Raw genomic sequence first — 26898 nt, 5'->3', positions numbered from 1 at the left:
TTGCAGAGCACGTGCACACACACACACCCTTCCCACCAATGCCAGCTGCATTTGTGTGCAAAGCCCTTTGCTGGGTTGCTGTGGGGCAGATGAATGACCAGCACAGGTCCTGCTCTCCGAGAGCTCACAGTCTAGCTGGGGAGACATGTATCCATGTTCAAAGGTCTGCGATCCCCAGAGGGTGCACAGCACAGACCTGGTTCCTGGGAGGGGCTTTGGAACGAGCTTGAAAGAGGGCTGATCCTGGAGATGCAGGGAGGGCAGTGGGGAGGGGAGGCGCCGGCACTGAGATTCTCTCCATGCCCGCAGGCCTGACGGCCATCGTTCTGCAGACCCACTGAAGCTCACCACCAAGGGACCAAGAGCACAGCCTTTCCTTACAAGCTCCCCCAGAGAAAACAGACGTCTGAGTGCTTTCCAAACAGGAGATGTCACAGTTTGGGAAAAGAGAATGGAGTCGCGTCACAGCCAGGCAACAGCTTCTTGCTCCTGCCCGTCACCTCCCTGGCTCCCCTAGTCCCCCGCTGGGCCCTGGTTGCAGGTGGAGCCCAGAGCCGCATGGAAGCTCTGGCTCCCGGCTGCTGCGTTCACTGGGGCAGTGGCGGGCCGGCACCGAGAAGCATGCGAGAATGGGAATGTAGGCTCAGCCTGGGACAGATGGTGACAACCCTGGGAGGTGGGCATGGGGCCTGCCGCTCAGAATCCTTCTGCCCCCAGCAGGGCATGTCCGCACTGCCAGGTGGCCCCAGGACTGGACTGGGGCAAGACACAAGGACACACATCGTGTGGGTGTGCCTGGCAGAAGCTCCCCGGGCACTGAGACAACACAGCACACTGGTGCTAGGAAAAGCTGGCACTTTTTATTAATGGTAGGTGACTAATAAATACATTACTGCAGCCAATAAATTATTACAATAACTAGAGATTTATTAAACCAAGTCACTCTTCTTACAAAATTACAGTTAATATGGGGTGGGAGGTGGTGGTGGGGGTGGAAAGTGGGACCACTGCACCTGAGGGAGGTTTGCTAAGGAGGTGGAGGACACAGAGCCCACCCTGCCTGGGACAGGGGAGGGGAGCAGACTGAGTGGGGAGGAGGCATGGGGGGCAGAGGACATGCACAGCGGGGGCTGAGCCAGGAGATGGGGCAGAAAAATGAGGGGTGGCAAAGATGAGGGGAGGGCCTGATGGCTGAGGGAGGCAGCAGCAGGGTGGGAAGCATGGGGGAGAGGTGGGGAGTGAGGGGGCCACAGGAGCAGTGGGAGGACACAGCCATTGGCTCTTCAGAGAAAGGGCTGTGGGTCCATGTGGGTGGTCTTGGTGCATTGGGCCTGGGGATGAAGGCTTCCCTTTCAGAGGGACCCCCTCGCTGACCCAGAGGGCCCAGGGCTTTGGTTGGGGAGGGGGGTTCCTTTTTGCTTCTGTTGGAACCTACCCTTCCTTGACTGGGGCCTTCATGTGGCTGGGGTGGGGTCTGTCTGGAGCCCTGGAGCCCCCCAGGGGAGTGGGAAGCCTGAGGCTTGGCGGCAGCTCATACACTGGCCCTGCTCCCTGCCCTGGGTCACTCTGTAGGCTTGCAGGCGGACACGGCAAACTATCTGGGTGCTTGCCTTTGGCACCCCAAATTGAAACTCTGGTGGCCGTGGAGCCAGAACCTCAGGCCTCAGTTCCTGAGAACTGCCAGGTGGTGCCTGGAGGCTTCCAGAAGGCTCTGGGAAGAGCAGATGCAGCCAGAAGAGGCGTTATGCACCAGACTTCTCAAAAAGAGCACTGGGCAGGCTGCTAGCTGGTTGGGAGGAAAGAAACTGGGGCCTGGGTTGTGCTGGAGCTATTTACCAATGGGGCTGAAGAGTCCCCTAAATCAGACCAAGGGGAACAGGGAGGGGTGAGAGAGGGGGCAGGCTGGAGAGCAAGAGCTCGCAGAATACCCAATCTGGCATTCGGAACCCAGGATGGCGGGGGGCCCAGAGCTGTGCTCTCTCTTTGGGGCCGGGGCAAAGCCCACACCCTCCTAGGCCCCAGGCTCAAGGGAGCCCCAGCTTGGGCCTCAGGCACGGCCCCTCCAGGCAGGCCGGAGCCCTGGGGACCTTTCTCAGTCCCCGATGGGAAGGCCAAGACTGGCTCTCATGAAGGAGTTGGTTCAGGGCACAGAACTTGTCCACAGCATCTAGATGGCAGGCACAGCGTATATGGGTTTGGCAACTACTCCCCACTCCAGAAGTTCGATTCCCTTTGGTCTGCTAAATTATAGCCATTTGAGCATGGCCTATTTGGGGGCACACACGGGCCATCATGGATAAGAGACCCATGCATGTCTGGTCACTCACATCTTCCCCTGACACTCACACCCACGACGGAGCCAAAACTCAATGTCACCCTGAGCCCCTCCTCCTCCCCATGGTGGAGTCCCCAGTGACGACACAGGTGGGAGATGTGGTGGCGGGAGGGGACTCCGTCCTGGATGCTTTCTCCGTGAGGACGTACACCGGACAGCCAAGGACCCCTCGGCAGCCAGGGGTGGGAGAGCAAGAGCAGCGTGAGAAACCAAGCAGGGTGAGAGTGAGCAGCTGAGGCTGGAAAAGAAGGCCCAGGCACAGGGGGGCAACCCACTCCTCTGGCTCCCTATGGCTACAGACGGGGCGCGGGGGCCCTGCTCACTCCCTCTGCCTCCTGCTCTGGCCCCTGGGCTTAGAGGAGGTGGCCGAGGTGGCCGGGTGATGGGGAACCCCGAGCTGCAGGGCCAGGGACTTCCTCTCCTAGGGTGAAGGCCTTAGAGGTGGGGTTTGGCCAGCATCCTCCCTCTGAGTCTGGGGTCACAGAGCAGAGGGTGGTGATGCTGGAAATAACTGTTAGTCTTCAGTGTTGGGCAAAATAGCTTAACTGGCCCTTGCTGTTCAGGGCAGGGTATTGAGACTGCTGACTCAGGCCTGTCCTCTGCCACCACCCAGCACCGTGTACAAGGTCCGGCATATGATAAGGTGACCAAAACCAAAGTGGGCTTGGGATGGCAGGGTGGCTCCCACAGCCAGGGGCAGCAGCGAGAGGCAGACTAGGGAGGGGGCTCACCCCAGTGGCAGCCAGACCAGGGCAGGGGTTCACCCCAGTGGCAGCCAGACCAGGGCAGGGGCTCACCCCAGTGGCAGCCAGACCAGGGCAGGGGTTCACCTCAGTGGCAGCCATCCCTGCAGGTGTATGGCACTAGGCAGGTCGCCCTGGTTCTCCTGTGCATCGCTCAGAACTCTGTGCCTGTTGGAACCAAGTAGTCTAGAGATGCTGACATGGGGCTTTTCCTGGCTCTGAAACAGCCAAAAGGTGCTGCACTGGGAGTTCAGGGGTTCTGCCCAGCCCTGGGACCCAGCAGAGCCCAGAGTGGAGGTTGGCAGAGCAGAGGGCTGGAGGAGGGAGGCAGAGGTGTCTCAAGGGGCAGCCCTCTCCCCTCCCCTGGGCACATCTGGCTCCTTAGGCAGAGCATGCCAGATAGCACACAGAGCCTGCCTGGGGGCTGGTTGGTGGCATCAGCCCCCTGAAGGCTCTCAGGAGTCAGAGGGAGGTGTGTTGATTGCCCAAGGCCAGCCAGGGACTGAGTCTCCAGCTGAAGTCACCCCATCCCTTTCTGCTCAGGCATCCATGCAGCAAAGCCCTCTATGGGGTCCCAGGATTCCCTCTCCAGAGGAGGGCGGCTGGGTGTGTGTTTGAAAGGCCTGGGCTCCTTGTAGCACACTCTCCAGGGTGGTGGCCCCATCCATGGCCCCTCCTCTGCCCCTGGTGGCTGGCAGGACACCAACGGCTGCAGACAAACATGCGGGTCTCTCTCTAAGACGGAAGCCAGAGCAGTGTTTGCAGGGCCTCGCCTACACCTCCCCCTGGACCCCCAGCTCCAGAGCCCAAAGGCCCCTCCCTGCCTGACCCTGCTCGTCTGAGTTGGAGTCACTGTAAGTTCAAGAAGCAAAAGCTGTTACTCACACTCCAAGTAGCTGCCTGAGACCTGGTTGATGGGAGAAGGTAGATGGGCCACCCCTGGGGCTGCAAGGACTGGACAGGAGGCCCGCATCCCAGTCAATACGAGAGCTACTGACCCTCGGCCTCCCCTCCCCCGCTGCCACCTCCCACCTCTTGCATGGCCTCTGTCCAGGCACAGGACTCAACCCCTCCTACCATCTACTACATGCCTTCACATTAAGTCATTGTCAGAAGCATTTCCAGACCTATGAGGAGTCAGGGAAGTGGGCTCCCCAGGAGGGGGCGAGGGAGCCCCAAGGGTGTGGTGTGCAAGGAAGGACGGCCCAGAAACGGAAAGGCTTGCACCAGGAGGCTGAGATTCATGGGGAAGGGGGAGGGGGGCACTCACCTGGGACCCACAGGCAGGCGGCCTGGTCCCACCTGGCTTTTGGGGATGGAGACCCCAAGAAAAGCTAAGCAGTAGCTCTCACTGCCCCCACCGCTGCCAACACGCTGCCCCAGGACCACGCCATCACCGACGCAGCCCCACATGACAGGGGGAGACCCTGGGATTTTGACTATGAGCCACCAAGTGTAGGGCGTGCGCTTTCTGGGCTGAACGGCGGCATTGATCCCCTCACCCCTCTGCCCGGAACAAAACGCTCAGATGAAGCAGGCCAGTGGTGTGGGCACTTGGCGCCCCCGCCTGGCTCTCACGTTACCACGTGGCTTGTTGGCTGGAGCTGCGGCAGCTGGTGGAGGGGGTCTGCCCCAACCCCAGGTGCCAGCCGCCGGTGCTGCCATGTCATGTGCACAGGGTGGTTCCAGGGCAGGGAGGGGGCAGCAGGTGGGCAGGGTGGCGGCCGCTGGGTGGTGAGGCCGGGCTCAGTAGAGGCCACAGCCTCGCAGGTTTTTGGCGATGATGACGTCCGTCACGGCGTCAAAGACAAATTGGATGTTGTTGGTGTCAGTGGCACAGGTGACATGGGTGTAGATCTCCTTGTGGGCTGACTTGTTCTTGCTCTCATACTGGGCCTGGATGTAAGCCACGGCTTCCGTGAAGGCACTGGGGCCTGTGGGAGAGACCAGGAGGGGAGCTGGTGAGGCCAAGTATCCGCCAGTGTGTCCAATCCAGCCACAGGCCAGGGCGCAGATACCAAGGGCCCCTCAGTGATGGCCCTGAGGGCGTGGGGGGGGCTCGATGGCTTAGCCACATCAATAGGAGGTCATGAAATGAAGTCAGTGATCCATATCCAGTTTAAAAGCATGAAACAAAATATTAAACCTCACTGTGCCTCACCTCTGTTAAGGGTGAGTACCGGTTCACGAAGCTCCTCTATTTCCCTTTTATACACGTGCCTACTGACGCCTGAGGCAAACCTTCTTTCTTACTGTGGGTCCTGCTCAAAGAAATCTGACTCACCCTTTTGGCCGGGCCCTGGTGGATGCACACCCTGCAGCTAGGTCCTTCCCGTCTGTGACTCCCCAGAGCAGTCCAGGATGTCACCTCCCTGGGCCTCCGCTGGGCAAAGTGGGTAGGAACTACAAGGCACCTGTGAGCCGCCTTGGCCTCTTTCTCCTCCTCACGGCCCCCACCCCCTGCCCTCACATGCACTGTGGGGGCCTCAAAACTGTCTGGCTCATGGACTTGCAGCCTTCCTCGGGTGTGCCATGCTCTGCTCCCAGGTGAGCCCAGGGACAGGGGGTTCCAGGAAAGCAGCTGCTGTTTGGGAAAGAGCAGAAGAGACCCCTGGCACCAAGGCCTCTTCAGGCTCCAAGAAGCCAGGCCTGGGCCCCAGCAGGGCTGCCACAACCCCTGAGGGAAGATGCAGGGAGGTGGGGAAAGGAAGTTGGGGGAGGGGATGGGTTGGTTGGATTTGGAGTCACAGCACCAGCTGGGGTGGCTGCTGTGCAGACTGGAAGCCTGTAAGTGGCATACCTGGAGGGGGTTCTCAGCCCCTCAGGCACATGGCCACTGGCCACCAGGCCTATCCTTGAGTGTCTACCAGACCACAGTCTGGTGTGGAGGTAAGGGAGGGTGTCCGGGGGCCTACAGGTAATCACTCAGACTTCCTCAGCTCCAAACCAGCATTGGTGACTGACCCATTCTGCCTGCTTCTGCTGCCCCACAGACCACAGCCTGTCACCTAGGGCAGGATCCACAGACCTCCAGCTTATGGCTGAAAGGAGGCCGACTGGCAGGTGTGAGGGATGCCGGACCTCTCCCACCTCTAGCTGCATGCTGCTGGGGGCCTGCCCTGTGGAGGACTCAGCCTGATCTTGAGAAACAGGGAGACAGTGAGCTGTGCTGCCTGCCTGGCCCCAAGCCTTGGCCCCCGTGTCCACCCTCAGGGAAGTGGGGTTCAGCCTGGGAGCTGCCCAGGAGACCCACCTTGTTGGGGCTCTGCCCCTGCCCTTGTGCTTTCCAGGCTGGAGGCCTGGTCAGGCTGGGAATGCCCATTCCTCCTCGCCTCTCTGCCAGGAGCCCTGGTCAGGCCACCTCCCTGCTGCCCACCCATCCCAGTTAGGGAAACCACCACAACATTAGCAGAGCTGTCACCCTGAGCTCCTCTGCAGGGAGGGCAGGTTTCTATTGCTTGTGAAGCTCTGTCACACCCAATGGGCCACTTGAATCTTGTAACTGTCCAAGTGGGAGGTGTTGTTATGATACTTGTTAGATAAAATCACAATTATATCAGCCTTGCAAAGGTTTAGGGGACACTTACTATATGCCTGCTGCATGCTAAGTTCTCCAGGTTCATAACTCACCTTGTCCTCACAGACTTGCACAAAGAGTTGAATAATACCAGTGATTATCTCCATCTCACAGATATGGAGGCTGAGACTCTGAGAGATTGTGCAACTGCTGTGAGTGGCAGAGCTGGTGCATGATTCTTGGGCTACCTGATTCGAAGCCCCTGTCCTAACCCCCTTATCATCCTGCTGTTGCTACCTTACTGATCATCTCTGTCTATAGATGAGCAAGCTGAGGCTCCACAAGGTTGCTGAGACCATACAGCTCGTAAGTGGCAGAGCCAGGATTCCATCCTTGCTTCTTCTGATGGGGAAGTGGCCTGCCTCCCTACAGCACTTTCCGGGCCCATGTTTGGTTTGTGCTGGATTCTCCCTGGTGGAATCTGGTACATCTGCAGAGCGTAGATACTAAAGGTGGACTGAGCTTGGAAAAGGGCCCTGCTTCCTCGGGAATTTGTGTGGCCAGCAGGGGGCCATGAAGGCCTCCTGCTGTCTGCATGGGGGTGCGGGGCAGGGAGTCTCCACCTGTGTATTCAGGAAAGCAGATGGTCAGTGGGGACTTCTTGATCTTCTCCTCAAAGATGTCCTTCTTGTTAAGAAACAGGATGATGGATGTGTCTGTGAACCATTTGTTGTTGCAGATGCTGTCGAAAAGCTTCAGGGATTCATGCATGCGGTTCTGCAACAGAGCAGAGAGGCAAGTCAGGGCTGGCAGTGCCCAGGCCCTGACCCACCGCAGCCACTGACACAGCGGAACAAGCAGAGGAAAGGTCCGCCAATGCGGCTGAATGCATCACCGAGGCATGGAGATGGGAGGACCCACGGGACAACCAGCACCTGGGCCCTGCTGCATTCCACGCGCAGGCAGGGTTGGGAGGCAACTCCCCGCCGGAGGGCTGACCCAGGACGGGGCAGCAAGGTCACTGGAGTGACTCCAGCTCCCAGAGAGGACATGCACCATGCACGCAGGGACAGGGGCAGCACCACCATCTAACGCGTTCTACACGGAACGGGCCATGCAGATGTCAATACCAGGAAATCATTCGGTTTACCAGCGGGGGTGGGGGAGTGCACGCATTCAGTTGGAAAACATTAACCGAGGACTATGAGGTCCTCGAATTAATCCAGAGTTGGAAGCAGACACCAGGGGGACAGCATCTGGGGGGTGATCTTGCTGTGGCCTTCGTGTGCTTGGGGGACTGGGCTGGTTGGCGGGACTGTGGCTGGGCCGGGGGCAGCTCTAGGTGAGCTGCTTGTCAGGCTGGTTTCTCAGGAGAGGGGCCAGAAGAACCCCAAGATGAAACATAGCAAAACAGGTTAAAACAGAGGAAGATAAAAACACAGCAGAAAATATGAGAGAAAGAGAAAGAAAAAAACTGGAAAATTGGTTCAACGGGTCTCAGGGCCAGCAAGCCAAGGCCAGTCCATTCTGAGGCCCCCGTGCAGGCTCACAGAGGCCACGGCTGCCCTGGGGCTGTGGACCGTGTGGCTGGAGAAGGAAGGCGAGGGTGGGAGGGACCAACCTGAGCGAGTGGCCGGGGAGTGTGGGATGCGGGAGTGGGACGGGCAGGCATCCACAGCAAAGTCACCCGGCGGGGCCCCGAGGACCTGCTGCTTTCAACTCTTAGCTGATGGTTGGAGAGAGGTGCTTCATACCTGCCCAGCTTGGAGGGTCTCTCAGAATCAGCTCATGGTTTTGGCCTTTGTTTGGCAAGTTAAGGCCCTGCAGGCAGTGGCGAAGGTAGAGGTGGTGAAGTTGTGGCAGGCTGAGGCTCAGTGCTGCTGGAGCCGCGGGCCCGAGGTACGAGGATGGGATGAGGCCCTCAGGGTCCCGGGGTGCGACAGAGTGGCCAGCTGGTGGGTGGGTAGGCAGCCCCCAGCCCCCAGGCTCCTGGCCGAGCTGCAGGAACTGCCTCCAGACACCTTTGTCTCGGCAGCCCCAACTCCTGCCCAGACCAGGGGTGAAGTGCAGGGCTGACTGGAGAGGAAGTCTCAGGACCAAGCATTGGGCAGGAGGGCCTAATTCTTGCCTCCTGGGGGCAGAGCATCCATACCCCATGACTTGAACTTTAGCCACATGCCTGGACAGAGTACCCAACAGCCGCCATTTATTGAGTGCACAGTCCGGAGAGCAGGAGCCCTTAGAGCTCTGAGCGCAGCGGTCCTCACAGCTGCCCACGAGGCTGCTCTGCCTCCACTGCCATTTTACAGAGGAGGGAGTGGAGCAGCAGCCCGTGCTCACACAGCAGCAGGGACAGCACCAGACCTTGGGCAGATCCACTGGGCTCCCCAGATGCCCAATGCTGCTGCCCGACCTTGGGCACACTGTTTGCTCAGTTCTAAAGCAGTGGTATTGTTCTTGATGCCATGTGGCAATGAGCTGCCTTTCCTGAGCTGTCATCAAGTTATAAAGCCAATTCCTGCCCCTTGCTGCTCTTCCCTGGCTTTGGTCCCATGAGCCTTTGCATTCCCAAGGCCCTCTGCTCCAGCCTTTGTGAAGAAGGGCAGGGGAAGTATGGGAGAAGGCGGAAGGTGAGGGAAAGGCTGGGAGAGGGCCAGTAAGGGTGGACAGCAAGGAGCCAGAAGGGAAAGTGCCCCAGAATGGGTGTCTGCATAGCAGCAGGCATCCACAGGGCGCTGTCTGGGCCACACGAGATGGGCTGACAGGGAAGCCTGCCTGAGCTCGAGGCCCAGCCAGCCCCACATTCACCGGAGATCCAAGGGCCATGGAGATGGGGGCCGTACAGCTGCCTGCCAGACCCACCCAGAGGTCCCTCTTCTTCTGCCATGTGCTCCAGAGGCAGCTGTGAGTCCCTGGCCCATGGCTGTGGGGCTTGGGACTGGGTTTAAAGTGCCTGCAGGCCAGGCTGGGCAGGTCCCAGGGAGAGGCCTCCTCGGAGAGAAGGGCCTCCCACCCTCCAGCCCTTTGCTTTCTTTGAACTCCACGGCTGGGTTAGCATCTCACTCACCACACAAGCCCTATTCCCAGGTGCTGCAGGAGAAGAGACGAGCCAGCTGGGGCTCAGACCACGTGTGTAGCCAACTGGACCAATGCTCAGAAAGCAGACTCAAGCGACGGAACAGTGAGAGGTGCTCAAGGCAGTCCCTGTGTGCAGACATGTTGGTAGGGGGCAGCCGGGAGTCAACCTGGCTTTGGGGGTGGTCAGGGGGTCGGGTCCCAGCACAGCCCAGGGCGTGTGTGTGCCTCTACCCCACCCTTGGCTCTGTGACCTTAGACGCCACAGCCTGCCGAGACCACTGCAAACGGTGACACCATTACCAGAAAGAGCGGTGCAGCTGAGGCGCTGGGGGACAAGGCGCGCCTGGGGGGCTTTGCTGAAGGCTGACTCAGAAGAACAGCTGGGCCTGAGAGGGGAAGGGGGAGGCGGATAGGCCGGCAAGCGGTACAAGTCTGGACGAACCACCCAGCTGGAGGGTCTGGTCCTGATCTGCCCCAAACCTCACTGCTGCATAATCCCCTCGGGACGGCGGCTCCTTCTCCCACGGCATTGCACCCCATACCCTACAGCCCACACCCCAAAGCCCATCAGATCTTTATGGCAGTCCTGGGGGACCAGCAGGCCCACACTGATGAGGAAGGGACCCAGAGAGGAGACAGGCCTTGCTTGAGGCCCACCACGACAAGCTGCCTGAAACCCTCAGTGCCAAGGGTCTGTGCATGCTTCAGACAGCAGCTGACGAATGCCAAGGGTGTGGCCCACAGCCCAGGAGTCCCACCGCCAGGAGGTGCTGTGGGCTTGTGTCCTGTGACTTTTGGGATTCTCTGGCGACCACGTCAAACAACACTTGACTTCCCTTGCAGGCGCTGTGGACAGGCCCACTGCCTAGCATGCAGCCTGGACAGGACTGCTCAGTGGACCCCCTAATACAGACAATCACCAGTGACAATACAACCACCAGCTCAGTGCTGCTGTGCCAGAAATAGTTCCAAGTATTTCATGCAGATTCTCTCATTCCATCACCAACGGCCCCACAAGGTAGGTACCACTGTTAACCCCCTTTGACAGATAGTAGTAACTGAGGAAGAGAGGCGTGGCCTCAATTCAGCACAAACCAGGACTAGGCCCAGAGAAAGGCAGCATCTTTCTACAGGAGACTGCACCCCTGGGAAACCAGGCTGGAAGTTCTCCCAGGCCCCAGATTGAACTTGCCACATAAACAAAGGTGGGCACCTGGCTGGCACCCTCCAGTGGAGGGCCCCTGTGCCCGGTCGTCACTCAGCAGCGTGACCTGTCACCACTGCCCTTCCCACGGCCAGCCTCAGCCCCAGCCCCAGTCTGGTGTGCAGGGAGGGCTGTTGGGACTAGGAACTGCTGTTCTGTACTGTGTACATTCTTGCTTGACTCCACCCTGGTTTCTTCCAGGATTTGCTTAATCTGGCTCTAGCCTGACGGCCCATGGCTGCTGTATTTACTGAAGGGGCTCTAATCGCCCCAGACCCAAAGTCTGCAGATGCCTACGATCAGTCTGCACACAGCGTGTGAGCCAGGGTGGCCCGTGGCTGCCTTTCCTGCATTGGCATCATGAGGTGTTGGCCCAGCAATATAGTCAGAAGAGGGAGCAGACCCGGCCCACCCAATGCTGGAACGCCAGGCACCGTGCTGGCCCCACCCAGGGCTGCTGGGGGCTGCTGAGGCCAAGTACGGCCTAGGGCCACTCACCGTGGTCTCGTCTTCGTGGAGCACCTGGTCATAGCCGCTGAGCGCGACACAGAAGATGATGGCCGTGACGTCCTCGAAGCAGTGGATCCACTTCTTGCGTTCAGATCGTTGGCCCCCGACGTCAAACAGCCTGCCAGGGAGACAGGGAAGCTGGGAAGGTGGGCAGTGGGGCCCAGGCAAGTGTGGGGGTGCCTGGTCACACTGAGGGGTAGGAGCAGAGGGGGCCATGCACGTGCCCCGAGCCTCCCAAGGCGTTCTGCTCCAGGTGCTGACAGACTGACCACTCCATCCCCGGGCCAGGCAGCCTTGCTCCTCACAGGCCTTGGTTTCCCCAAATGTACAGAGAGGCTGGGTTGGCAGATCTCTAAGCACCTTCCAGCTCTGAGATTATATGGGCCCTTAGGGTCTCACAGATATTACTTGGGCTTACCCACCCTCATTCCCCACCCCTCCCAACAAGGTGACCTTCCCTGAGGGGCTACCTGGGTGATCTGCCTTTCTCTTCCTCAGAAGTCACCCAGGATAGGACTCCTTATTCATTCACTCAAATCCTCCCTGTTCCTCATAGCTCCTCTCCAGGACCCCTCGTCCGGAAAGCCTTCCTGCTCATCCCTGCCCCTGAACTTGGTGGGAAACACAGGTGGCTTCAGCCTGTCCAACTTGAAAGCTCCCAGAGGCAGGGCACTGCGGAACGCTCCAGACAAGCGGAGGCCAAGAGGCTGGGGTCTCCCATCTCCCAGCACCCTTGCAGGGCACAGGGCCTCCCTGGGCCTCACCTGAAGTGGAGGTTCTTGAAGGTGAAGTGTGTTTCTACAATGCCGGTGGTTTTGACCCTGGTTCGTAGGATGTCCTGCTCGGTGGGCTGGTAGTCGGTGGCCCCGATCCGATCCAGGCTGTCCAGGTAGCTGGGGATGGCAACACATAGGGGACCATGGACCAAACACCAGACATTGCTCGGGTATGGAAGTGAGGACCCTACCTTGTCGCAGGCCAGGTGTGGGAGGCAGGAGGGGCAGTGACAGAGGAGGAGGAGCTCAGGTCCTGGCCTCACATTGTCAAAGAGCCTCTAACGCAGGCCAAGCGCTGTGCACACAGTTCCAGGTACGCCCAGGCAAGATCGAACTCTGATGTGAGACTAACATGTTTATAATACTGTTTTTCATGTCACCATCTTAAAAGAATATGGCCAACAGTTTTAGGTTCTATTCTTTACATGTGTGATCTTATTTCATCCTTCATTTCCTGGAGTTAAATGTACTATTCTATAGATTAGAAGACTGAGGGTCAGTGAAGGTAAGTCCCCTGCCCAGCTGTGAGCCAGGGCTTGAACCTGCACATCTGGCTCCAGAGCCTGCCTCTTAGCTGCATCGACAGTGCTTCTAGGAAGCCCTCTGAACACCTGCCTGCTTTTCCACACCTCCTTAGAGTTTACCAAGGGGTCTGTCACATCTTCCTCTTTGATGCTCTTGGAAGGGAGGCTTGGAGGTCATACAGCCAGGCAGGGGCCGGGCCTTGCTGGGACCCAGGTATTCGGCAGCAGGGCTCTCTTCCCATGCCACCATTTGCTCTCATGACAGGCCAGGCCTTTCATTCCACTTGCCCAGGCCAAGCCCCTGGAAAGGCTTTGGGGGTCTGTTTGGGTTAGGTTTGAACCCAAAGCCAGGGAGAATCTGAATCTGGGGAAACCAGGAAGGAGGGAGTTGAGCCAGGCCTGCATGAAGATTCAGGGACCCACAGGGCTGGACCCTTGAAGGTCTGAGCCAAGGATGATGCTGGGTCCCAGGCTGCACATGGAAGGGCCGTGATTCATCAGCACTTGTCCTGGGACCTGTGGAAGGCTGGCTCCCCAGCTTGTGCACATCCTTCACCAATGGGGGATTCCACTGGTACACCAGTAGCTCAGGCCTGCCTCAAATCGTTCCCCTGAAGAAATCCTTTCCCTGAGAATCTTTCCCTGAAGAAATAAAACCGAATGGTGGGTTCCCAGGCTCAGGAAGGGTAAGCCTAAAGTCACACTGTTAGAAGGGCGCATAGCTGGGATCGAGCTAGGTCTGCCTGTGCTCTTCACAAGGCCTCTGGGCCCTCCTCTATCCTGTGGAAGGATGGGGCTGAGGCTGCTGAGCAGACCTGGAAGCTCTGGCTGCCTCAGTGCCTCCTCACCAGGCCTGCGGGTGGTTGGGCTCTGGTCTCAGCCTGGAGGAGCCCCGCCCAGCCCTCCCAAATCCCCCTGCCCTTGGTGCAGGACCTCCCCTGCCTCCATTGCTTGCTGTGCTGGTTTTCAAGTTCCTCTGCTCCTGTGGTGCCCAGGTGGATGCCAGGGGTGGGGGCCTGTTCTTGGCCCCCTTATTCCAGCTGGGGAGACCTCCTTTAGGCACACAACAGGCCTCACATGGGGAGGTGTCCACCAGAGGGTAGGGTGAGCAGGTGGGATGGGTACATCTGTCCCTACAACCCAGCCACCGCCCCGGGGATGGCATGGGGCAATGAACAAGACTGCCACCACCCCTACCTTCCTAGAACCTACATTTGTGTATGTGTGTGTGTGTGTGTGTGTGATAATAACAGGTAAGTAAGATATAGAGCATGTCTGGAGGTGGTGTCTGGTGACTGGTAAGGGGGAAGGCCTGAGGGGGCTTCTATCTGATATGGGGGTTGAGGAAGGTGGGTGACACCTAAATGGAGACTGAGGGCAGTGGGAGTGAGCCTCCTGTGGTTCTGGGGTGCAGAGGCCGTGCCTGCAGTGGACGAGGAAGCTTGGATGAGGGCGCTGGACAGGAGTGTGAGGCAGGAAGCACAAGGGATGGGAGACAGGAGTTGGGTGTGGAGGCGACGATGGGCACAGCACCAGCCTGTGGGTCCCTGTGAGGAGTAGGGCTTTTGACTCTGAGATGGGGGCTCCTGGAAGGTTCTGGCTGGGGAGTGCTGGAATAATGGCTCTGCTGCCTAAGGAGAGCAAGTTGGGAGTGGGGAGCAGGGAGACCTGTTAGGAGGTTGCAGGATCGGGTGAGAGGTGTGGCAGTTCTGCCGCAGTGGCATCTGTGCAGGGGATGAGGAGTGCGACATGAAAGGAAGAGCCGTTAAAGCTGCCTCCTCAGGGTAGGTGGGAGGAAGTGCAGGCGCCCAGCAGGTCTGGGGGGAGGTGGAAGCTAGGGGTCAGCTGGCATGTATTAATTTGAGATGCACTGGAGATGTCCAAACAAATGGACACTGAGTAAGCAGAACTCAGAAGGGCAGGCTGGGCTGGTGATGCAATTTGAGAATTGTCTGGTATAGGAGGAATTCAAGGTGCTGAGGCTGGAGAAGATCATTCAGGCCCTCTGCATGGAGACAAGAAGGTTCAAAGACTGCAGAGGGACAGGCAGGGGTCTGAGGAACTGCGGAGGCCCAGGTGCCGAGGGGACAGCGCTGCGAGGAGGTGACTGAGGGCTGCCGCCACATGGAGCACTGGGCGGGAGGGGGCTGAGCACAGAGCCTGGGGTGTCCTGGCTGGGTGTGGTCTCAGTGGGGTGCAGGAAGGCGGGCTCCAGAGAGAAGGGCAAGAAAGGACACTTGACAGCAAGCACCAATGTTCAGCGGGGACTGGGTTTGGGAAAAAACAACCCAAACCAAACCGTGGAAATACTTTTCATAGCCTCTGCTTGGATGTGCTCAGGTTTCTGGGCTTTGGGGACTGCTCAGAGCGATCATTCAGAGGGGAGGAGGTTAGCCAGCTAAGCGCACAGAGGCTGGGGTGTGTGCATCAGCGAGAGCCCGGGTGTGGCCAGGGTCCTGGCTGCCCAGCTGCCTGCCTGCCTCTCCCCTCAGCCCTGGTACCTCACCTGTGAGGGGCTTGGGGAGCCAGTCACACAGTCCAGGACCTAAATGGTGCCCCAGGGATCTGTGCCATGCAACAGCCCTCTGAGGCTTCCCTCTCCTTTCTGTCACAAAACTACTTTTAACGGTTTTATACATAAGGCTTAAGATTTTGTCAGAGGAGATTCAGCTGCTAAAACCATGATGCAAAACAGCCCTGGACCAGCAAGCGTGTGAGGCCCTCTGAGTCGACTGCTGGCGGCTCCCCCCTTCGCCTGCCCCAGAAGCCTGCCCTTGACACAGAGAGGAGGAAGGTGGGCTTCCTCAGCTTTCGCACTGGAGGTTGACAAATACCCACTCAAGTTTCTTCCTTGAAGTTAAAAAGGGACCACCAGAAGAACGAAAAATCCTCCAACTAGCAAAAAAGCTGGGGGTGGAAGTGGAGAAAGGAGTGGACAGCAGGCAGGCAGGCAGCTGAATCGCCAAATTTCACAGCTGGAGTTCATTAACTGCTATTTACAGTTGGAGGGTCAGGTTTTTCTGTACAACCCTGGGACAAATAAATGAAAGAGTTTAAAGGAGGAGAGGACAGGCTTGGGAGAGGCAGTTTACCATGAATCCTATCTTTCTGTACTGTTTAAAAATATTTTTTGCAATGGATTCATGTTATAATTAGTTAAGTGAGTAAAAACGTAAATGGAGGGCACAGTGTGATGCTTCTGAGGGTAGTGGGGAGTGGGAAGTCCCTGGACTTAGGCCCAGCAAGGAGAGGGAGGGAGGCGAGGACGGGGGACTCCCTCCTGGCCTGAATGGCTCAGGAGGAAGGCCTGAGTGGAAATCTGTGATTGTGTGTGTGCAGGATCTGTGGATGGGAACATCTGGGCTCACGCTCCTGCCCACCAAGTGTACCCGGGCTCAGCAGGGCCTAGAGCCTGGTCACTATCACCTGGGACTCACTGGACCTAAGCACTTGCCCCATGGACAATCTAGCTGTGCAGAAATGAGAAGATGCTCTGGCCCTACTCAAGTCTTTAGTTTGTCAGCTGTCACCATGGCAAAAGGAAATGTCCCAGTACCCAGTAGTGAGTTGGCTGTTTTCCTGGCCTCACCCTCTGCTCCAGCACCCTCGCTTAGACCAGGGTTTCTTAATCTCTGCACTGCTAACATTTTGGGCCAAATAATCCTTTGTCATGGAGAGCTGTCCTGTGCACTGCACGGTGTACAGCAGCAGCTCTACCCTCTATCCTCTAAGTGTCAGGAACACCTAGTCAGGACAGCAAAAATGTCTCCAGACATTGCAAAATGTCTCTTAGGGGCAAAGTGGCCCTGGCTGAGAAGCAGTGGTGAGGATGGCTGACTCTGATCAGCGTCGGAGCACATGTGTCCTGAAACAGCAGCATTCCCCTAATGGGTCCTGCTAAAAACCTGGGCACAAGACTGCAAAAGTAGGGTGAGTTTCCTGAAAGCTGGTGCGATCCTAATGTCTCCAGGGTAGAGGGCATGCCCCTGACGACGCAGACCATTCCCAGGGGGCCAAGTGCACTCAACCCTAGGCCTGGGGTGACACAGTTCGGGGGCAGTCCCGTGACCCTGCTGTGCAGGGGGGACCCCACCAGCGCTCTCCCCTCTCCTCCCCCTCCAGGCCTCTCTGCTTTCGTGGAGCAATTACTGCTGCTTTGTTCCGTCTTCTTCCCTTCCTTCCCCTCTTCTTATTTCTCCTTTTCTGACCCTTATTTAGTTATAAAACAATATTAAAGGATATGCTGATTATTTATTATATTTATTGGATGGATTCCATATTCTTTAAAGAAAGTGGAATCAAAAGTTTATTATTTTCTCTAACATAAAGCAAAATTGCACCATGTAAGTTATTTTCTGCCTATATGGTTCTCAATTTGCACTTGCTGGAGTCAGGGGTTCTCCAGGACAAAAAAGACTGGTACACTGAAAACCTTCTGTCTGGGGCACCAGGCCCTCTCTGGAGCAAGCAGGTGGCGGGCCGGCCCTCTGGGAGCCCTGCTGCGCTGGCTCTAGTTGCCTTCCTCCTCCCTGGCCTCTTCCTCACCCTAGAGGCAGGAGAACACCTCAAAGCAACTCCAGTGCCCGCTGCCACCCCCGCCCATTCCCCGACCCTGGCAGCTGCCCTCCTGCCTGGGATACTCACTATTTGGCAGAGTCATTGAGCTGATACTCCCGAGACCTGTTGAAGCACTCCTGGATTCCTGAGTCACCCCAGAGTCGCATCATGGCGGAAAGCAGCTCTGGAGAGAAGGGCTCAGTATCCTCCATCCGACTTACCACGTCACACACCATCTTGGCGTCAGCCTGGGAGGAGAGATGGATGGTGGCTTTGAGACCTCAGTGGGGACAGAAGCCCCTGGAAGACACCTGCTGGGGCGCCAGGACAAGAGCTCAGGCCTAAGCCAGGTCAGGAGAAGCAGGCCATGGGCTTCACACCCCCATGCCTGTGCACACACATTAGGGCCCTGGGGATGAGCACATGCAGGCCCCGCTAATCCCACGCATGGACCTTCTAAAGCAGTAGTTTCTGACCCTGTCCATGCAGCCCTAGGGTTTTTTGTGGACAGGGTTCTTCTGTGCCCCAGCTTTAACCGGAGCAGCTCTGCCTTCATCTGTTTTGGAAACAGGGATTTTTGCATAGTATTCGTGTGGGGAGGCGGGAGTTAATGCTCTTGGCTAATACTGTAATTTTGTATACTTCTTACCCAGGCAAAGCCAAGGCCCTGGAACTGGGCTAGATCAGGGAGAGGGGCCTGTTGGTCACTTGGGAATTCCAGTCAGCTGAGGGACTGGGTCCAGTGGAGATGTCCCTTGGCTGGTGGGGAAGTGAAGAGGCTGTCTATTCATTGGTGCATGTGGTGAAAATGCCTCATATCAACAGTGAATCTCAGGAGCATGAGCCCTTGGATGGCCCAAAGGCAAATTTTAATTTTATTAATTAGTTACTTATTTGCCCTTGACCTGTGGCCTGTTTCCCTGGGGCAGTGGAGGACCCAACCTGGTCAAACTAGCCAGGGGTAAGGGTGGGGGATAATGAAGTGCGGAGCTTGCCCCGCCTCGGCCTCCTTCCCGTGCTCCCTAGTCTGAGGAGGGTGATTCACTAAAGGCACATCATCCTGGATACCAAACAGGGTCACCACCTTCAAAGACTGCAATCAAACAGATATAACACCAAACCCGAGAAGGGAGTGGTTTTTGAAGAGTCAGAGGCTCTCGGAGAAGTCAGAGGACCTCACCAGCACCAGCACCTTGTGCACACTCACAGCACGTGCAGTTTACAAAGGACGTTCCCATGCACACACACTATTTCCTTAGACTTTCACAAGCAACTCAGGAGAGAGCGGTGGAAGACTGCATTACCAGGCCTTGGCCCTGGATCTTTGCAGTTCCTCCCCCAGAGGCAGAATGTATTTCCTCTGAGCTTGACCTGAGTGTGGCCGTGGGACCGTCACCATGAACATGATCAGGCGCTCCCATACGCCCCAGGAAGGGGATGCGGGACGCACAGAGCAGAGCGGAGCCCACCCTGGGTCTCGGATCCCCAGCCAGCACTGCCCCATGAAAAGAAATGGCTGCTGTTTCCAGTGACTGCTGAACCGTGCCGCCACGGCCCTAACGCGTACAGAGCACTCTGTGCTACAATCCTCACTTTACAGGTCAGGGAGCTGAGGGCCGGAGAGAGGAGGGCCCTCACCTACAGTCACAGGCAGCATCAGAGCTGGGAGCCAAGATCAGGAGCCTCGGACTGCAAAGCCAGTGTCTGTGGTCAGACCCACAGTGCTGAGAGCAGGCGCCAGCCAGAGCAGCTTTGATGGCCAGCGACGCCCAACAAAGGGCCGCACCAAGGCTGACACGCACTAACCAGAAAGGTCTGGTTTCATCTGTGAGAGGGTCGTTGCTTTAACGGTTGGAACAGGGGTGACGCAGGTGCTGCTGTGGGGCCCCGTTTGTATGCTGGGGCCTGCCCTCCAGGCTGCCTTCAGAGGGTTCCTCAGATAGACTGGCTTCCTGCCTCTGCCTAAGGAAAGCTGTGCCCCTGGGGGTGCAGAGCAGGCTGCTTGGCCTGGGAGTTGTGCACAGGACAGACAGGCGGTAGGCAAGTACCCCGGCTTCCTTGCCCTTCCAGGAAGGTGGCTCTATGATGTGTCTGCCAGTCTCTCAGAGGACTGCCAGGAGCCCTGAGCCCCAGCTGCCTGAAACTGGAGCCCATCCATCACCGTCCTTTATCCCTTTATTCTTTCTCACCCTCCCCCGTGTCACGTCCCCTCTCCCTGGTGCCTTCTGAAATGACCTCCGGAATGAACTCCGGGTTCCACCCAAATCCTTGTCTTGGTATTTAGAACCCAAACCAGGACACCCATCTGCGGCCAGGCCCCAGGCAAGCCCTGTCTGCCGAGTCTTCACACTTCTCTCTGGGTGACAGGGCCTTGCTCAGACCACTGTCCTGACCCAAAAGCAAGGAGAGGCATCCCTGGCCTGCAATACTCCAGTGGGCCTGGAAGAACGGCCCTGCCTTGTGGCTGCCACCCAGCCCAGGTACCGCACTCAGCATGTGCTCTGGCTGCTGGGTGCTGGGGGGCATCCCAGTGACAGGGGAGGTATGCTTGGTGGTGCAGGGCCAGGCAAGGAGTGGGCAGGGGAGTGTACTGGACCCCTCGTGCCCAGAAGCCCACAGTCCCTCCAGGCCCAGACCAGCTTCCAGTCCAGGTCAGTGGGGGAAGGCAGTGGGGGAAGCTAAGGCACGAAGGGAATGAGGGGCTGGTGCACATGTGACTCATGCTGGGCTGTGTTCTTTCCTTGGGATTTTTTTAGAAGGGTGAACTTAAGAGATGTGCCCTCAGAGTCAGTGGTATCCCCAAGACCCTTGTCCTACCCTTAGAAGCCCCTAAGAACGAAGATACCAGGAAGCAGCAGGAAAGTGCCACAGCTTTCAGGACCCCACACCCTCTCTGTGGACGGGACTCACACACCAGGCCCCAGACAAGACACACGGCGCTGGAGGAGGCAGGTCCAGGGAGCCCAGTGGGTCCACCTGGCTGGGAAGTTGGTGCCAGCACTTCCCGGACCCCTCTTCCAGCCGCCTTGCCCTGTTTCAGCATGCATGGGCTGGAGCCCAAGGTGAGACTGAGCCCTGGTGGGGGCTGGGATGGGTGCACCAGGCCAGGCCCCCCACCTCCCTGACCTCACAGGCCTGCCCTCCAGAATTGGGGCTTTTCATTCATGGGCATAATTATTACTGGATGGCGACTCTGCTCCCAAGCCCTTTTAACCCCTAAGTCCTCCAGTGAAGCCAGAGGACAGACAGACTACCTAGCCCATGGCACCTGGCTCAGGAAGGGAGCAGACAGGCTGGAAACCTGCAGGTGTCCCTTGGGGTGGAGAGACACAAAGGAATGGAGGTCAGCACCTGGAAGCTTTGTGGCTGACAAAAGACTCTGTATAAAAGGTATGTGGGGCGAAAGTCTTCTGTGGACATGTTTCCAGAATTGAGCAGCCTAGCTTAGTAGCTATTTAGATGTCAGAGCCTGTCTGCTAGAGCAGGCAGACGGGAGATTTCTGGCATCTCCTTTGGGACGGAAGCTACATCTGGCCAGGAGGCTAGTAGGTCAAACCTGTGTGCCAGCCCAGCTCCATCTCCTTAAGGCCAGTGTTCTGAGGGCCCCAGCCTTGATTCCCTAGTCACCCTCTGCTAACACGGAGGGCTGCCCACCAAGAGAGCCTGGCCTCCCAGGTTCTAAGCTAATGAAGAGATGAGTTTCTTCAGCATCTGACCCTCCCCTGCCCCACGAATCTGGAATGCTCTCCCTTGGGCCTGGGCGATGGGTGCCTGGGTGGGCAGTGGCTCTGGGAGGCAGGGTGGGTAAGGAGGGGGCATGCCTCCACCTGGGGCCTCAAACAGGCTTATGGGTTGGCTGCTCCTAGTTGCCTGGGTGGCCTTGGGAAGCATCTGTCCTTTCCCTGCTCTCAGCGTGGTGCCCCATCTGTGGAGTGTGGCTGGTGAACCTGGCCAGAGCTACCCAAATTTCCTCCTTTGGGCCCCATCTTCAGTCTGTGGTTTCTGCCATGCCTGTGAGAAGGGAGTCAGGACCGAGTGTGGGCATGCCGGGTGAGGCAGGCCTTACTGCTGGTCGGGCACACTCTAATCTGAGCGCTCTGGAGACCCAGCATGCCGCATGACCAGGCTGCAACGAGAGTGTGAGTTAGAAACCACGAGCTCCACAGAGCCTCTTTGTACTCCTATGCCTGGTTCCCCAAGTACACCCAGGGATTTGGTGAATCCCAGTCCAGTGGGATGCACTGCACAGCTTGGGGATGGGCTGGACTAGTTCATTTCCTGGGAATCCTCCAGTGCACAGCCCAGGGGTCAGGGGCCCTCCAATGTCTGGCATCCTGTTGGTTTTTCTTTCAAATTTGTTTTCAGTCAGTCCACTTCCTCCATCTCTTCTTGCACATGTCCTAGTCCAAGCCACCACCATCTTTTTCCTATCATTCCCTCCTGAGGGCTCCCTGCTCCCTTGCTTTTCTCAGGTGTGTTCCCCACACAATGGCCAGCAGGAGACCGTTAAGTTTCCTCCTAACATCAATTTTTCCCTTTTCCCTTAAAAAAAGAATGGGGCACATGGCCATCCAACAACAAGACTGCATTTCCCTAATTTTGCTTGCAGCTAAGTGTGACCACATGACAAGTTCTATCCAATTACCAAAGTGTATTGAGGTCCTCAGGATATGGAAAACACCTTAAAGCGAAGGTGTATCCTTTTTCTCTCACTTCTTCCTCCTTGGAGCTGAAACTCGGATATGATGGCTGGAGCTCCAGCAGTCAACATGGATCATGAAGACAAGGTCTATACCTTAAGGATGGTGAAAACAACCTAGGTCCTTGACAACTGTGTGGAAACTCCATACCATCTGGACTTTTATTTTTACATTTAAAGTAAACTTCTATCTAATATATGCCATTATTTTCCAGGTTTCAGATATTCACAGTCACAGCTAATCCTAATGGGTACAATAACTGTCCCTTTTAAAACTCTTTCAATCGCTTCCCATCATTTCAAATTTCCAAACCCCTGACCTTGGCCTCCAAAGTCCCTGCCTACTTCTCTGACCTAATCTCCTCCTGCCTTTCCCCTCTCATGGGGCACCAAACACCTAGCCCTTCTTTCTGCTCCTCAAGGAAGCAAGGTCCATCTCACCTCAGGGTGCTCTGTGCCCAGATCATCCTTTCCCTGGCTTTCCCCCATCTCAAATGTCACTTCCACAGGGAAGCCCTCCTTGGTACCCCCAGGCACCAACCACACACGTCACAGCTTATGTTGTACGTTCCTGCTCCTCAGGGCAGGACTAGTGTCCTGATTTTTCACAGTATCCGACTCTCACGTAGCACTTTGTACATACCTGGTGTGTAGCCAAGTTTGTGAGATGAATGGATCCCTGGCTTTTATTATGTCTTATTTTTTAATTAAGGTATCATTGATATACAATCTTATGAAGGCCTCACATGAACAACATGGTGGTTTCAACAGTCACCCATATTATCAAGTCTCCCCGCCCCCATTACAGTCACTGTCCATCTGTGTGGTAAGATGCTGTAGAGTCACTACTTGTCTTCTCTGTGCTATACTGCCTTCCCTGTGCCCCTCTCCTACGTTATGTGTGCTAATCGTTAATACCTCTTAATCCCCTTCTCCCTCCTTCCCTACCCACCTGCCCAAATCCCTTCTCTTTGGTAACCACTAGTCCCTTCCTGGAGTCTGTGGATCCCTGGCATTTTAGTATCAGGCACAGCCCCGATTTCTCACACCACCCTATCACTAGCTCCTCTCACCTTGTTGAGCTCAACAATAGTTGTGTCTAATTTAGTCATTACAGCAACTCCACCAGGTACCCATCATGCTTAACAGATGGGGAGACAGGCTCAGAAGTGAGGTGATTTGCTCAAGATCACACAGCTAGTAAGGAGGGGATCCTGGACCCAAGAATAACTCTCTCCACTGTGCTGCAAAAGCAGCCCCGGGCTTCCTTCTCAGACAAGGCCTGGCCACCTCAGGCCGGAGCGGAGGACTCACTGGTGTCCAGCCTGGCCCCCTGAGCCACGGGGAAAGAGCAAACGGGTAAAAAGGAAAGGTCAGGCTTGGTGGGAGGGAGGGGACTTGCCAATTTGCCTGTAGGACTGTGGAGGGTGCTAGGTGGGCCCAGCCCTGTGGGTGCCAAGCTTAACAAGCAATTAATAGAGGCAGAGGAGGCCCTTGTCCCCTTGTCTGCCTGCCTTCGGGGTCCTGGGGGATGCGGCTCACACTGAGCCTGACCTTCCTGCTAGGTCTCCCAGGAGGAGACAGCGGCAGGGGTCATTTTCCAGCACCGTTTCCTCTGCTGCAGCCCCCATGGTGCTGCCTGCTCTTGCTGGTGAGAGCATGCCCAGCTGTCTGGGTGATATGTGGTACGACAAGCCATACGCATGTGCCTGGGGCCAACTCACCAGGGCCGGTCTGTCTGTGCAATTTCACTCAGCGGGGAATGCTGAGGCTGACCAGTAAAGAGCCTGCCCTGTGCCCCCACCCAGGCAGTGCCACAGGAGATGGCGGTGACCAGCCCGAGGTGGCAGCGAAGCCCCTGCTTTCATCCTTTTCTGCTGGAAGCTCCCTCCCCATGGCCATGCCTTCCATTGCCTGTTCTCTGGCACCAGAGTCCCAGCTTCTCTGAAGGAAGGCACCCTTCCCCAACTTAGTCTGAGCAGTTTGGGCCAGTGGACACATGGTTTGGGCCTGAGCAATCCATCCCGCTGGCCTCAGTGAGCAGTTTGGGGTGGATTTGTCAAATTAGACCGACAACTAGCCCCACTGTCCCACCAGCCCAGGACATTATAGGAAGGTTTAGGAAAGGGGACTCTCAAATGGAGGGCCAACCTGAATGTGGAGCCATTGCCAAGGAAAGCAGAGCTGAGAGGGAGATACCTGTGTCGCAGTAACACATCAACACCTGGATCCAGCCATGCCTGCAGCCATATATACCTCTGGCCTTCCAGTTACTTCAGTCAATCAATCCCCTGACTTATTCCAGCTGAGGATGTTTTTGTTTAGTTGCTTTATTCTGGCATTTGCACCTTGAACGGTCCTGACTATTATACCTCCGGCTCTGCTGAGACCAACACCAGGTCCACCTACTCCAGGAAGACCCTTCCCATTACTGTGGCCCACACAGTTCCTCTCGCATCTGAGACCCTCCTCTCTTACCAACTGGACCCTGCCCTTGGTGCAGTGCCCACATGCTGTACTGTCTTCTGTGTGTGTGGCTCTAGATATGTGGTGGGCACTGGTGACATGCTGGACATTAGAAGCAGTTTGCTGGGGTTTTGTAGACTGTTCTGTACGGAGGTGAATGAGGCTGGTCACTGAGATGTGCGTCTGCCTTCCCTGTACAGTTGAGCAAGGCATGGGCATTCTTCCTTGTGTGGCTGTCACCCACCAGCACATGCCAGGCCCCAGGCCACTTAACATGAATTGCCCCAATTAGTATCATTAACCAAGACACCACACAAATGTCTAAAATGCCCCTGGGGGAAAACCACTTCACTGAGAGTCACAGTGAGGGAGCCATTGGCCAGCCCAGGGCCAGGACAGCCAGAGCGGTAGGGAGTGGGCCCCTCTTACCACCATTGCCCCCCAGGGTTTTCAAGCCTGGCTGCAGAGAGCAGGGAGGCCTCTGCCCCGGGTGTGAGGGAGAAGGTGACTGCCACCCTGCCTCCGGTGCACAGGCCTGGGTGGGACGGGCGTGGCACTTACAGAGCCTTCCTGCCACCAATCCTCTGGCTGCTGGGACTGCCCCTGCTGTGACGTTCTGCTCCCATGCCACCCCAGTGCCTCTGAGGAGCCTCCTCTGGTGTTCCCCTTCGGTGGCTCCCTCCTTGGGCTCCCAGTCCTGCTCCATGCAGCCATCCGGGAGCTCAGCCACGGACTTGGAGGCCCCAGACCTGGGCTTTGGGCTAGCCTGCCAGCTGGAGCAGGGTTTTAATCTTTCTGAGGCTCAGGGTCCTCACCCAAGAAACAGGATGACAGCACCACCGTCTTCTTCACAGTGCTGTCATGTGAGCTGACGGCGCATGAGCTCAGGGATGAAGGCAGGGGTGCCCACCGCCTGAGCTGCCCAGGGGCCAGAGAGCCGAGAAGGCCAAATGTTGCCCGCAGTGAGGATGGGTGGGGGTGGGGAGAGGGGAGTGCTGGAGGGACGGGGCATTTTGGGGCATGGCCAGAATCACGCATTTCTGAATGTGGACCGCAGATGCTATTCTTATGGTTTCAGCACAGGAGACCCTGAAGAGGTTGTGGCTTTTCAAAGATACCAGCAGGATTCTTTTTTCCACATCAATGATTTAAAAACAGCATTAACTTTTTTTTTTCATTGTAGCCAGCACAACTTTTCTGGTTCAATGGTATCTTACTCCTACTGCTGACATATAAATAGCCTGAAGCTACTCTAGGTGGAGGTGAGGTACTACTGGAAATGCACCTCTGGACACTCCCCTTGGGAAACTCGTGCACTGTAGCGATGAGTGCTGGAGAAAGGGGAGGGCAGAGAGAGGAAGGGGCATGTGGAGACAGGGCCCAGGGGAACATCTCCAGGACTCGGTGGGCAGCCCAGTGCAGGGTGCCTCCTGGAAGTAGGCTGTGTCAGGCCATTGCTGAGGAGCAGGGTACCCAGGTGTTGGTGGTAGTAACAATGCCCCTGAAGTCACAGTACACAGGGTTCCCTTACAGTGGCCAGGGCCCTCCTGCAACAAGTACACATGCTTCTTGGGACTGGCCATGCATGTGCTTGGGAAGCACCTGAGATCCAGATGACAATCAGTGCGACTGGCTGTTGGTGTGCAGGGGTGAGGGAATCTACTTACAGAATGCTATCTGCTCTCAGCCAGCTGGCCCTGCATTATGAGGAGGGTGTGGGCTCCTAGGACCCATTTAGGGCCTTGCCCCCTGTCCACCCAGCTCCCACCTGCAGGCCAGGCATGCCCTTGTCATTCTCCTGAGATGTGGCTGGTGCCTGACTGCCGCACCACACTGCAGCCTGAGCAGGTGGTGCGTGGTGAGCAAGGGAAGCTGGCATCAGCTGGCTGAGGCAGTCCGTTCACATACCACACACTGCCGGGGCCTTGGCAGTGCCAGGGGTGTTCATCACGTGGAACTGGGGCAGCTCAATGCACTTTTCACAAGTGGGTCTTCAAAACTCTTCCCTTCTCTTTAGGGCAAAGTGGACTTTTGAATAAACCTCAGCAGCAAAAAGGCTTGGAGCCACAATGTAACAGTCTTTTCCTTCCCAAGAATATGGTGGGGAAGTGATAAGGAATTTTCAGTCAGGTGACCCAGACTCAAACCCTGGCTCTGTGGCTTTCTTGCTGTGTTGCCCTGGGCAGACCACTGACCTCTCTGAGCTTCTGTTCTTCATTTGTCCCTATTGTGCAGATGAAACCACCAAGGATGTGACACAGCTTTGCGAGATAAAGAGTCCTGAAAACGTTAGCTATTATAAGCAAAGATGAAGTCCCTCAGACACAAACAAGCTGACATAAAATAAGCCTGCTTTTGTACAAGACTCTTCAGGCAAGCATGATAATCTTGATAACAATAATCATAGTAATTATAGTAATAACCCCTTACATTTGAGGAGTTGCTTTGGATTTTTCAGAGTTTTCCTCCCTCTCTAATCATCTAGGCCA

At 56.7% G+C, this 26898-nt stretch overlaps 1 protein-coding gene across 3 annotated transcripts in view; it reads right to left on the bottom strand.

Annotated features, from left to right (window-relative positions):
• Positions 1–26898, bottom strand: part of GNAO1 (G protein subunit alpha o1) — a 164003-nt gene that overhangs the window by 7218 nt on the left and 129887 nt on the right. For 2 of the 3 annotated variants that reach the window (XM_073226505.1, XM_073226506.1), the window contains exons 4-6: positions 17332–17492; positions 12152–12280; positions 11376–11505 (exon numbers count right to left, since the gene is read on the bottom strand). In XM_073226505.1, the coding sequence (XP_073082606.1) occupies positions 11376–11505; positions 12152–12280; positions 17332–17492 (420 nt within the window). Of the gene's footprint in view, positions 1–904; positions 5013–7218; positions 7373–11375; positions 11506–12151; positions 12281–17331; positions 17493–26898 lie in introns of those variants that run through there. The other variant, XM_017679047.3, reaches the window with a different exon arrangement.

The sequence above is a fragment of the Manis javanica genome, chromosome 17 (genome assembly GCF_040802235.1).
Source record: "Manis javanica isolate MJ-LG chromosome 17, MJ_LKY, whole genome shotgun sequence".
In the NCBI taxonomy this organism is placed as follows: Eukaryota; Metazoa; Chordata; class Mammalia; order Pholidota; family Manidae; genus Manis; species Manis javanica.
Note: the sequence above shows the minus strand (reverse complement) of the source record. Positions and strands in the feature narration are given on the sequence as shown.